At 38.2% G+C, this 14283-nt stretch overlaps 1 protein-coding gene across 2 annotated transcripts in view; it reads left to right on the forward strand.

The window, feature by feature from the left end:
* The window catches only part of Nmt (N-myristoyl transferase), a 338957-nt gene that overhangs the window by 274461 nt on the left and 50213 nt on the right, over positions 1 to 14283 (forward strand). Inside the window, exon 11 of one of the 2 annotated variants that reach the window (XM_089256021.1) lies at positions 5589 to 5753. The exons of the other annotated variant lie outside the window; for it this stretch is intronic. Within the exon in view, the coding sequence (XP_089112147.1) occupies positions 5589 to 5753 (165 nt within the window). The remainder of the gene's footprint in view (positions 1 to 5588; positions 5754 to 14283) is intronic. 2 annotated transcript variants of the gene reach the window in all.

Here is a 14283-nt window from a genome sequence, read left to right on the forward strand (position 1 = left end):
TTCACTAGTGCTCAGAATGAACCTCATACTGTAGAATGTGCTAAATTTTTTCAATTTTTGGACTTGCACCACTTGTATTCTGAACGTCTCGTATATCATATACATTTTGTAGAACAAATAACATTACCAAAAGATCATACAATCTATACCAGTGATCATAAATGAAAAGGCACATTATGAGGCCATAATTTATTTGAGGTAGGATCTAGGTATTGTACAGTGTTGGTAAAAAGTTATTGTCTACTTTGAATTTTTAGAGAAAAAAAAAATTTGCTTAGAAAAAAATCTTGATTTATTTGCAGTGTTTTTATATGAGTTTTCCATTTCAGGTTAGAGTCTATATAAATTCCAAGATATTTAAATAAACAAGACGACTTCTAAGTGTTGGCAGTTATAATTTGTTAGTACATGACAGGGGAATTATTGTATGTTAGAGAGAACTCAGGAGTTATGATATTGCCTTTCTCTTTTAATTTTAAATGCATATATTTAGTTTTTTGACATTACTTTTCATATTGTTTGCCAGAAACCAGTTACATATTCTTAGTAAGTCTTTATTTATACAGTAAAACCTCGATAAGTCGTCACCACAAGTTATCGAAAAATTATGACGGCTTAAGCGAAGTGACGACTTAAGCAGAGTGCCATCAGTTTCAATGTGCAATGTTCTGAAAATCGTATAAATTTAAAGTAATATGAAATTTATTAGAGTATGAATCAAAATAACAATATTAATAAAATTTATAGATCGTGAAAGCAAAAAATAATAGCAATTTTTTACCTTTTTTATCTCCTATTACTTAAATTATTGTGGTAAAATGTATATACTGTACACTTTGATTTATACTAGTAATTTTCAATTTAGACTAACAGAGTAACTGTTAGTCTAAAGATTTAAGTAGCTTTTCTTCGTAATAGAACTCTCTATTGCACATTAATTTCACGTAGACACCAAATTTAATTTTAGTATTTTAATTCATCAGAAGTTCATGATACAACTACAAAGTAATCTCGAACACTTTTGACTTGGTGGAGGGGCCCTGGGTAGGGAAAAGTAAACAGAAAACCTCAACTTGGGAAAGAATGTCTAATTTTTCTCAACAAAGACATTTTGTTTAAATTTCAAGCCGTAAATTAGTAGAGTACATGCTTTCTATGGTTATTTATTATCCGTGCCCGCACGTTGCACTTTGACTTAATTAATTTGTTTCTTCGATTTATATCATTTTCCTTGCACTATGTGTAATCTTTGACGTATCAATAAATTTTGGTTTTGCCGGAGATGCCCTGGTCCTTCCCCCCCCCCCCTTTAGGAGCCGAAGTGCTTACGACAGAGCCTGGGTGTCCCCTCGGTTTATCCAGTTACTTAAACTGTTGCGTTTAGATATATAGGATCTTATGGTGACTTTTAAGCATATGGCAATGCTGTTAACAATCTCTTTTTTTAATGGGAGCCATAAAAATAGTCTGCTCCACTTTCTCAAATTTTTTCATAGGGACCGTTCAAGTATTATGCCATCATCGATGGGGGGGGGGGATTTCCGATTTGCTGGATTTTGATGACGGGGGGGGGGGGGCTTTGGATAATGCTTACGTCATCAACCACCCTTTATGAAAATATGAGTTGGATTCAGAGGGGCAGAGCTGATGACGAAATTTTGCTGACAAGGGGGGGGGGAAAGGGGGTCAAAAATGGTTTAAAATTTGCTTACGTAATACTTGAATGGCCCCATAGTGATGAGTTAACCGAAATTAGCGACGAGTAAACAAGGGTTTAATAACATTGTTGTCTATGAAAGGTGGAAGGGCCTGAAGAAAAATGAAGACTTAACCAGAGTGACTACTTATTAGGGTGACGACTTAACAAGGTTTTATTGTATTAGTATTTAGAGTATTTAAATTCTTTGATGAATATAGAAGCACTGCAGTATCTGAAAAAGCTAATTAATTTTCCCTTTGTCACGATTGCACATGTCACTTATGTAGATAAGGAACCCAAAATTGGGGTGGACCCAAAATTGAGCCCGAAGTACAACTCTTCAGAAGGGTCAACTTTTGCTTATTTTATTGTTGATTTTAACATATTGATAACAATTCAGAAGTTAAGATTTTAAAAAGTTAAAAATATTACCTCAATTCTACAAGCAATTTCAAAAATTTAATATATGTATGAGAAATACTAAACCTCTGGACAACGGTAACCTCCCTGTAGCAATAATATTTACTTTTGGGGCATTAGGGGTCGTTCAAGTATTACGTAAGCAAATTTTTAGCCATTTTTGACCCCCTCCTACCCCTTGTCAGCAAAATTTCGTCATCAGCTCTGCCCCTCTGAATTCTAACTCATATTGGTGGAATCAGACACTTACGTGGGAGGGGGGGATGCATAGGATCAAAATGATTTTTTTTTAATGCAAAAAAATATTTTTTTTAATTGAAATTTTGGAAGAAAATACCTTTATATGTTATTATAACCAATTTCTGTTAATTTAAATGTTATTTGAAGGCTATGAACTCAAAATTTATCTTTAATAAATTCATTGCAACCCACCCTCTAAGCCATATAATGATAAATTGCATAAAGACACTTGTGGCCCGCAGACCAAATATGGCCCTGGGGGGTTATCTGATGCAGCCTGCCCTCAAACCAATTTTGTAAAAATGAACTAAGTGGCACATTTACAGATCGCTTGTGTCCCGTGGTACAATTCCAGAACATTTAAGCGACCCGTGGCACATTTTCAGGTTACTTAAATAACCCGGGACACAGTTCCAGAACACTTAAGCGATCCGTGACATATTTAGAGATCCCTTGAGTGACATGTGACATAGTTTTAGAGCACTTAAGTGCCATGCACCCCAGTGCGGTTCTACATCACTCAAGATACCCGCGGCACATTCTCAGATTATTTAAGTGATCTGCGGCATATAATTATGGATCACTTGGTGATGCATGGCACAGTTCTAGAGCACTTAAGCTATTACTACTAAACCAGACATGCACTTCGTCCGTATTCCTCTGTGGAACCTCTAACGAATTGGTACATGTTGGAATGTGTGTGTACGTATAGTAAACCTACTGTAAATGCTGCCATCTGCAACCAGTTTTTTAAACTATGCGTTTTTTTCCTCAACTCATAGAGCGTGAAGTGTAATGAATGAATAATTATAGGGGTGTGGTAGCCCGGTCGATAAGATACTCACCTAAAGTACCAAAGGATGTTGAAAGGTGTCGCAAGTTCGATACCCAGTTCGTCCTTGTCAGAAAACTTTCCTGGCACAAGAGTACAAAAAAAAGAATTATTTTCATTCTTGTTTACTGGAACCTTTCCTATAAATTTCATTTTCTCCCCTTCCTGGAAAACCGATTGGTATTCCATTAACATGTTATGTTTCTCGGCAAATCTAATCATACTTATCAATCTCTTACGTGCAAAATCTTTGTTATTTGATGATTGTGAAGGATCAATTTTAAATGGCAAATCCATTTCTTATCTGCCATCAAGTATTTTCAAATTAGATTCAAAATTTTTAATAATTTGATCTACCTTTTCCATTTTTTTACAGAGTCTTGAATACCTAACATTTCAAGATTCCACAGGGCGCAGTAGCCCAGGTTAATAAGATACTTGCCTAAAGTACCAAAGGATGTTTAGAGGTGTCTGGAGTTCGATACCCGGTTCGTCCTTGTCAGAAAACTTTCCTGACGCAGAGGTACAATAGAAATGGCAACATGACCGCAGAAAAATATTTCTACCGCAAGGAGTCCCCCCTCAAGGGGTTAGCACTCCAACCTCTTGATGAGTATAAAAACCAAACCTGCCTTGGAATTGGCAATAAATTGTAGGTCCCGGTCTAATTAGCTCTCATGTGCGGAAAATGACAGTGGTGGGAAAAAAATAATTCATTTGATATGAATAATTATAGCGTTGCTCTCTGCTGCGAGAGCACTTAAGCTGCCTGGACACATTTCCAGATCACTTGGATCTGCGAAGAATTTAGATATCACTAAAGTGGCTCTGTAGGGCGCTTATCAATAGTGGCAGGGGAATGTTACTTCAAGTGCCCACAAACTCTCGAAAGGTTTTTCTTGTTTTCAGCTCACATATTAAGATGCCATTAAGAATATTTCATATTTTCATAAAGGGTGGTTGATGATGTAAGCATTATCCAAACCCCCCCCCCTGTTATCAAAAGTCAGCAAATTGGAAACCCCTCCCCCCCCCCCCATTGATGATGACATAATACTTGAACGGCCCCCTTAGTGGTTGTTGTTGAAAGGTTTCACTGTGTACATGAATAATATTATAGATATATCCACCATTTCTGCTAAATTTTAAGCCCATAAAACTGGTGTTGGAATTGTTCCTTATATGCATTAAAATATGGTAATTTTTTTTAAATCAGTTTTTTTCCATTTCTTTTGAATTCAGTGAAAAAAACCTATTTTTTTGTATGGTTTCTTCCACCTCTGAGGAAATTTTCCAACCCTGCTTATGAGGTATCGAGAATTGCTGAGATCAGACTTATTCTTTAGCATTACAATATAGTGATACCTTGATTAACAAAGATAATTTGTTGCAAAATCACATTCATTAGCCAAAATCTCCATGAGCCGAAATGTGATTTTCCATTCGTTTCAATAAAAAATCCTTCAGTTTATTCCAGAAACTGCCCAAAATGAAAATAAGTTTTCAAAACAACAAGGAGTGCTACGAAAGATTCAAAAACTGGCCAAAGTCTAAAATGAGCAATGTGAAAATAATGGATAAATGAGAATTTATAGAAAGGCAAGATGTTGAAGATCATTTTATTTTTTATACAAAACGAACACTAGTAATCAGATGATGAGGAGTGATGAGGTGATGAAATGGAGTTTGTAGGTTCCCCATCCATTTGTGATTTGGTCAGTTCATTTCTATTTTATGCATGCAGATGGGGGGAAATTAAAAGCTCCTGTAATGTATATAAGACTGCTCAGTTTGATGCTGAGAGTCTTCCACTGAAAGAACACATGCTCTGAAAACATAAGCTTTTTTCAGTGCATTTTCTATTAGCTTAATGTGCTATTTTACATGAAATGATTCAAAAACTTCAAAAAAGAGAAGTGGAGGTACATTTGAAAAAAGATTTTGATGTGGTCATGAGTTAATCCGGCTCGTGACATTATTCTGATGATGATTAGTGCTAAAATTCAGTTCACGACGCAGCTGTTTATGTTAGTTGCCACATATATATCAAGGAAAATGTTTGTTAGCTGAGGCAGAAGAATCACAAAAAAATCTTTTGTGAGCTGAGGCATTCATTAGCCAAGGTATCACTGTATACAGAAACTATCCAAGTTTGATGTAATTTTGAAAACTGATTAATATATTATTGAAGTTATGAATTATGAAGTTAAAATATGAATAGCTTTCATTAAAACAGCACACGTGTGTCATAGCAAGAATGATTTTCTGTGTGATTACAAGCATTTTCAAGTATTGGTTGTTTCTTTCTGTTGCAATGAAATTTTTGGAGTTTCATATGTATGAAATTATGATATGAAGTTTCATATCATAAAAATGATGTTTTACATATATATATAGAAAAATGGAGCAGTGACTGACTTCATTAGCTTTTATACATTGCCTTCTACTGTGATGCATCACCCAGTACACAAAACCCTCAAAGCTGCATATGCTTTCTATGCTGTTGGTAAAGGAACGTCTTTGCTTGATCTCATGCAAGATGCTTTGGTAGTGGCCAAAAATGTGAGTCCTTTTGATGTCAAAAATTAGTGTTTTGTACTATATTGTAGTAAATGATTTATGATAAATAACCGGCTGTTTACAGATTAGTAGGACTAGGATTTCTATGATTTTTTTATTTATGCATTTCAATATTTTTACTTGATGGAGCATATTTTAATGATTTTAAATCATTATTTTGCATATTTCTGAATTTTCAATGAGAAGTTTTTCTATGTCATCCCATCTTCTACTGAAAGACTTCTACAAGGTTGAAATAAAAAAAGGATCTTAGTGTTCAGAACATCTGTACATCCCTCTTAAGTGACAAATTCCTCCCCCTCCCTTTTTCAAGCAAAAGACAGAATTTTATGAAGTAGGCCTGCTGCATGCTAGTCTTGTCCTCAAGGTTTCCTGTTGTTCTTTCAAGTTCTCTTTCCACTGTCATCTTCCCTCTCAAGAATAACGGTTTGAATGAATGTCAGAAAACTCTGCTGCCGGACTTATCCCATTGCCGAGATCTCTTCCAGCCCAGCTTCGTGGCACAGTCAGGAACTTATTGTGTGTACCTAACTGTTCGAATGCATAACTAGTGTTGTGTCTGACATCAGAGCTGCTGATTTTTGTGGTGTCATCTTTATTTCGAATTAGAATAACTTGGCAGTAAAGTGATTTATCATTTCTGTTGATAAAAATGATATATTAATTCATGTGATACCTGTTCAAGAATTTCTGCCATCTGTCTTTGAATTCTAATGCAACAATTCAGTAGGTTGTTTTGCTTGTATCTATTACCACATCAATATAGAAAAACAAGATGAAATACAGTCAAACATCGTTACAAAGTCAAGAAAATACAGAAAATATTTCATAGTAAACTAATTTTGCATTGACCAACAAAACAGTGCATTGATTATGTTCAACATGAAAACATTCTATTCGTATTAAGAAAAATTAAGTTGAACAAGTTTGTCTTAAGGAGGTTTGACTATACTCTACCATTTTAGCATCAAGTTTATAGATAAATTTGTACTTTCATGGGATTTCCCCCTATGGAACATCTATTTTAGGCCATAAACTTTCAGACTGGTACGAAAGCAAAATCACAAACATTGAAATATGCAGAAATGTTTTTGACGTGTTACATTGAGTAAAAGAGGTTTCTCAAATATCATTATATGGAGGGAAAAAAATTGTTGTTAATACACTGATTGCCATTAAAATTTGTTCATCAAGAAAGAGTTGTCCGAATGGAACAAAATTTTATATATGTGAGTACAACATTGAAACATTGATACAAATACATGATTACAAAATTAAAGCAAAGGGACAAGGCCATAGCAGGGGGGTCTTGTTCCCCTCCCCTTAAATTCGAGAAAATGACAGAAAAAAAGAAAAGATGGCCAAATCTATTGTTCCATCGCTGGTCCCCCCCCCCCCCAAACAAATTTTCTGGCGATGGGCCTGTAAAAAAATCATTAATTACAGGAAAAACTACAAATGAATGGAGGTTCTATTACCCTGTTGGGCTACCTCTAGCTTGAATACATGATGTAATACGAGTGGGTATTAAGGCATACCAGTCCTGTATGGTGTCCTGCTTCATCTCATACCACAGTTGCTGTAAGGGCACCTCTAGTTCAGTCAAATTCCTAGGTTACCCAACTTTCCGTCTCAAGCCGATCCCAAATGTGCTTGATTAGTGACAAATCTGGGGATTGGGTAGGCCAAAGAAGGCTGTTAATGTGGCGGAGACATTCCTGTGACACCCTTGCTGTGTGTGGTCGAGCATTGTCCTGTTGAAAAATGCCTTCAGGGAACCCTGCCATGAGGGGCAACACATGTGGCTGAAGGTTAGCACGAATGTACCGCTGGGCTATCATGGTACCGTGCTGAATATTAGAGGTGACCAGTTGTCGTATGGGATGGTACCCCATACCATCACACCAGCTGTGCGAGCGGTGTGCCTCTGTATAGTGAAGGCAGTATGGAGGCATTTGCCATTGGGCACACACACACACACACAATTGACATCACTGCCCAAATTCAATCTTGATTCGTCGCTGAAGATACCTGGTTCCATTCGATTGCAATCCAATCCTGCCGAGCTCGACACCACTCCAAACGAAGGTGACTGTGAGTGGGTGTCGTTGGAAGTGTAACATGACGACCTGAGGTCGTTCACAAATTCTTTCATTTTAATTAATTCTTAATTCTAGTAAGAATTTGTGAAGGATCCCAGGCCATCATGTTACAGTAGCACACGCAATGGGCTCCACAATACCAAATGTTCTTCAGCAAGGCGCCTCATCATAGTACGGGCAGACACAGGGGCCTGTAGTGAAGCTGCTGTTTGGGTCTGAATAGCAGACAATGATGCAGTTAGCCCTGTACGTGCTTGTCGAGTGATGTCACAGTCATCTCGGATATTGGTCTGTCTAGGGCAGTGTTCCCAAACTCTTATTCAGCCCATCGCCCCCTTTTCAAAAACAAAATTTATCATTTTTCCCCCCCCCCTCCTGGAAAGGGACATTAAAAATCCACATAAAAAATTTTAAGATGCAGTGACGAATTTTCAATTTTTTTTGCATCAATGTTTTTTTTCAACAGGGTGGTATAAAAAGGGTAAAAAAAACAAAAAAATAATTAGAGTAAAAAAATTACAATAAAGTTTCAAAAAGATTACAGTAAACTTCATTACAAAACATGAAATAATAAATAAATTTGAAGTATAAAATTATAATTCACACAAAACAGATGCACATATTTACATTGATTGCAGTCAAAGTAATATTCACGTCTCACAAAAAATATCTATCAGTAATAAAATTATTTTTTTTAAAAACAGACACAACTACAATTGTTGCTTAGTTTTAATAAAAATAATTTTATTATTAATAGATATTTTCTAAGTGTGTGTGATGATTGTCGCTTGATTTTACTAAGCAGCATTCTCAAACCCTCACAATTGAATATCTGTAGGTGGTTTTGATTTTTGTCGAAAAATTAGTGACTGCATAGAAATGTCTCGCACCTGAAAAATTTGAAGCTACATTGGAACCTCTTAATAATGGACAATCACGGGACCAATTATTTTCTCCAACATTGAGGAGTGTTCGTTAGTGGATAGTAAAATAATCAGTCACATACCCGGAATCTCGTTGATGTTATTCAAAAAGTGTGCGGTAACCAGAGGTGTCCACTAATGGGGAGTGTCTGTTATGGGAGGTTCCACTGTATATCCCATTAATTCCAGGTACAGTATTCGGTTTTGCAACCAGAACAATTAATAGCCATCTTCAAATTTGAACTTCAGGCCTTCAATGCTATTTCTGTTAATTTTTCTTGTAAATGTGATAATTGTTATTGTTGGAGATTGAAAATAAAATTTCTTGAAAATTGTTATTTTATTCAGTACAGATTATTCATTTTGTTACAGATTGTAAGGATCTCTTTGGAATAATCATGTTATATGAAAAGAAAAAATATTTTTTAATCGCCCTCCCGCTCCTCCCATTGTCATCTGCACCTTACACATTAGCCAAACAATTTAAACTAGATTTAACATGTGTTACCTACTCCTATGAAATTGCATATACAAAAATTTTATTTTACACAAAATTATTCCCACCAACCAGTGGCCTCGGAGCCGAGGTGCTGTGGGTGCTCGAGCACCCACAGTACTTTGTAGCACGGGGCGGAGCATCTACAATACTTCTCTATCACAGGGCGGAGCACCCACAGAATTGATTTGAGAAATAAAAATCTCATACATAGATTTCTCTTCTTTTTTTTCCAGATATCGAACATAAAAAAAAAATTGAAAAGAAAAACTGCTTTTTTCCCTCCTAAGCATCTTGAATCTTTCTGGAGCCTCTGGTTTCGAAACACATTGATATATCCTTTAGGTGCCGATAAAGGAGGGCCCACCCTTCTTTCTCTCAAGACTCTATTTCACTTGTGTCAAAGATTCCAGGTTTTTGCCTAAGGGATGGAGGGTATCCAGACACCATATGTTTTAGCGGGGGCATTAGAACTCGGGGGTGCTGTGGCTGCTTGAGTACCCACAGTTAAACGGAAACTTTTTACTGATTGCTTTCTTAAAAAAGTAACAAAAAAAAAAACTCACCCTGTACGTCTTGTTCTGTCGGCTTGTTTCATCTATATGTGTCCAGTAGTTATTTGCACTGTCAAGCACCTAGGAAGAGTATTTTTGTAGGGAAAGAAAGAGCACACATCCTCTTTTATTTTCTCGTTTGTGTCTGGGCAAGTGTCCCTCCTTTGCCTCAGGGTAAAAGCGTGTTTTACAATAAATGAAACTCTGCATTGATGGGGCGATCCAGACACATGTTTAAGTGGACTATTTGAATGCCCCAAGAAAATGCAGGATTCTTTTAGAAAAATTAATCGTCTTTGTTTGTGACTGATACCGACAAATATATGGGGTAATTTGCTTATATGATCTTGACAGAGCAGCTTGGCCATTATGTCGTTCATTTTCTTTAAACTGTTCATCAAGATAAGACTTCTGCGTGCTTGGACTTTCTTTTTGAAGCAACTAGCTAAGCAATAATTCCATTTATACAGTATCAAGTTGTTCTCGAAGATTTGCCAACCCTCTTTATTCTAGCCATCGTTTCTTCACTGCCTTCTAGAACAGTTCAGAAAAAGAAAAAAAATTTAGAGCACGGAACTGACACAGATTAATGTTGCAAACTCACAGCGACAGCTCTAGGAGCTACGACGCACACTTTGAGAACCACTGATATCTAATACAAATACAATGCCACAACAGGCAAATTGCCCAATGAGGTGGCTGACTTAAGAACATCATGGATCCCCGAGCCATTTTTTGGAGGCCCTACCTACTACTGCTACACCACACATGCACCCTGCCCACACCCCCCCCCCCCCTGCGGAACCCCCCCAACGAATCGGTACATGTGGGAGTGTACGTGTAGTGAAACCTGACGTGAAGTTTTGTTGTTTCTCTGTAATGCTTGTTATGTGTAGTGCTGCCATCTGCCACTAGTTTTTCTAACTATGAGTGAAGTGTTATGATTGAATGATTTATCGTTGTAGGACTGTTGCTCTCTGTAGCGAGACTTTTTAACAGGGAGATCGGCTCGCATTTGCGCCTTGAAGTTGGGAACCACAGAAAACCAACTTCAGCCGACCACCACTGTGGGGTTCGAACCCGGATCCTCGCATCGCAAGTCTGTCACTATAACCACTCGACCACCACAGCGGCAAAAAAATATAATTTTCAAATTCTTTATTTTATTCATTCTTTATTTTAAAATCGTCATTATATTAATAGATAGTGAAAGGTTCCATGCTGGGCAGGGGCAGCTTGGGTGCTAAATCAAGAAGAAAGAGAATTATAGCAGAAAAACTTAGAAAAAAAATGTTTTGTCTGTCAGAGGCACCAACATGAAGAAAACATTGAAGGGATTGAGAGTAGTCAGTCGTCCCGTATATATGGGACTCGAGCCAGTACTCTGTGGGTGGGGCAGGCAAACGTTGCATTGTATTTTATATTCATTAGTTATTGGGGGGTGGAGCTGAATAGTGTCAGCTACATTATTTTGCCACCCCCACAACTTTAAAATTCGATAATTTTGTAACTGTGTTCTTTGTCCCCACTGAAAACTGCCGCCCCCCCCCTAAATTTTTCCTCCTGGGGCAGTTGTCCCCCATGCCTTTCTATAGTTCCCTCTCATACATAGGCAGGACCCAACAGTAAAATTCAAACTATAAATGATTCGCAGGAAAAAAAGTCTGGTCTGGGGGTGGGGTTCCTGCTGCAGCATTTGGGAGGCCGCGTGGGGGGGGGGGGTACAGCATGGCCTTCTTAAGAGCACCATGGGCCCCCGGGCCAAGTGGTTTTTCTGAGGCCCTACCAGGTAAATTATAGAAAATTTCAACCAAATCTCCTTTTTGTGAGGCCCTTTTTCTCTTGAGGCCCCCGGGCCGTGCCCGGGTAGGCCCATGCGTTAAGACGGCACTGGGGTACAGTTAATATCTTCCGTAAAATCTTGTGTTACTCTAACCTTAAAAAAATTATCATTCTAAGATGAAGGAATTTAATTAAAATATTTTCTCTTCGATTTTTTTCAAGCTATCTATTTCTGATCACCTGGAAAACAGCAACGGCAAGCCTTTGTCCCTTCCCTGCGTACTCTTCTGGAGCAATTGATTCCTGAAAAGGGATGCCGTGCAATCAGTCAGGGAGGGGCAGGGTGCCATTATATGAACAGTATTTCTGAGGTAGAATTCATTGGCAGCTCCTGGCAAGAATTTTTTTTAGGAAGGGGTTTGCTGAATCAAATATTCATTTTTAGGCAGAGGTGGTCAATTTTGAAAAATATGATTTTTGCAACTAATTTCTTTAATAACAAACTTGTTCTGATTAATTTGTTAGATAATTTGTGATATAAATGTATTGTGACATCACATTTATATGCACATAAAACTTGAAGCGCAAAATTGTCTATTTTTAGTCATCTAAATGTTATGTATAGTATTTTTCATATTTTCCTTTAACACAAATTGAATGCAGGAAACAATTTTGTGTTAAGTAAACAAATTAATGATTCACTATTCTCATATGCTGCAGTAAAACATTTATTTTTTTTTTGTGTATTTTCAATTTTTTTGTTTTTTGTGTTTCAGTTTTTTTTTTGTCACGTTTTATGTCATCCACACTTGAATATGTTAAATTATCATTCAGACGTTTCAGGGCATTAAACTGATGACTCTAGGAAAGGGGGAGGGGATTCCTTCGTGCCTTTATGACGAGCTGCCCCTAATAGAAGTATATTCAACAAGACCAAGGACTGTAATTATCAATTCACATATCACAGAATTTTTGGAATGTCGCTGGTGTGCATAGGGATATTTGACATTCCTAAAATTTATGAAAACAGTTCAAGCCAGAAAGCAATGCGTAAACAAAAGGATAAGTGATAAAATTTTGACTTAAGTGAAAATCTACGATAACGAGATGTAGCCTATGCACAGCAGTTTTCTTAACAATACCGACTCCTAAGATTTTTCTTCTAGTGCAATTAAAGAGGAGATATATACATTCCAATCAAGGGAAGTTTCCTTGAAGGTTTTAAATGTAAACATTCCTCCCCGTTGTGGGAGCTGAAAGGTCAGACCGAGTTCTAATTATTTTTTCCTGATTTTTCATGCGATAAATATATTTGAAAGATGCCCTTAAAAATTCTAGCCCACATTCTGAAGCCTGAAGGGGGTTTTTACACGAGGAGCTCTAAAACAAATTTACAGTGTGAAAAAGACAAAAATGCATAGGAGCTCTCCCAGGGCTAGAGCCTGGTTAGCCCCATCCCCTGCCCATAGCAAAGCGATGATTTTTAGTTACTCACTCTACAAGTAGCCTCGCGCATGACCACATGAGTTTGTGAACATTCTTTGCAGGGGCAAAACAAAATTTTGTTCTGGGGGGGGGGGACCAAAGTGATAGAACAATAGATTTGGCCATCTTTTTCTGGTCATTTTCTCACATTTCGGGGGGGGGCACACCCCTAAATCTCCACCCCCCTGTAACGTATCGAGATCCGATCCCTCTACGTTAATGATGATCTTGTCGTTATGTGGGAAATTCCTTCTTATTTTAGACCCCAGGGACCTCTCAGTTACCGGAAACTACCCGAGGACCCGCTGGCAAACCGTTATTTCCTATAAGTATAGGAACGAGGTCGAAGCCTACAGCATTCGTCAATCCGAGAGCCAAGCATGTGGACACGCAGACTACGGAGCCGATACATACCGCCGCACAACTCGCCGATACTTCGGAGGGCGCTACTACGCAGGACACCGTCGCCGCTGGACCTATCATCGCAGAATACCTACATACCGGAAACGCAGGACTTATCGCCGTGGGAACTATCGGACTAACAAAGCGCAACCTGCTGTACCCAGGAACTGGCTACAGATACCTATCCGCAGGTATGTGACTCTAAAATCTATTCAATCCTACAACTATACCTTTGGAATGTCATGTGGACATGTCTCACATGTCTGGTTGGATTCAGGTCAGGAGAGCACGCTGGCCATTCCATACGCTGTATTGTTTCAGCTTCAAGCATGTTCTCCACCAGACGAGCTCTATGCGGTCGGGCATTATCATCCTAGAAAACAAAGGAATCTCCAATGGCTCCAGCGTAAGGGATGACATGAGGTCGCAGTATCTCGTCTGCTTACCTTCGGGCCGTCAAAGTGTGATTCCGAATGATACGCAGGTCCGTACGTCCGCCTATGCTGATTCCATCCCATACCATCCAACCAGCTCGTCTGTATTGTGACCTTTCACGAACGAATGCGGGGTTATTTCGAGTGCCCCTGTCCCTCCATAGCAGAACACGTCGGGTGTCACACTCCAGACTGAATCGGGACTCGTCTGTAAACAGCACCTGGCTCCAATCATGTTGCTCCCAATCTCGATGTTCAGCAGCCCATCTTCTTCGGGCCGCACGGTGGCGTGGGGTCAACGGAATGCAGAACATTGGCCTACGTGCATAGAGCC

Source organism: Pholcus phalangioides, unplaced genomic scaffold (assembly GCF_987345545.1).
Source record: "Pholcus phalangioides strain wild (caught in Gottingen) unplaced genomic scaffold, Ppha-v1.0 ptg000004l_1, whole genome shotgun sequence".
Lineage (NCBI taxonomy): Eukaryota > Metazoa > Arthropoda > Arachnida > Araneae > Pholcidae > Pholcus > Pholcus phalangioides.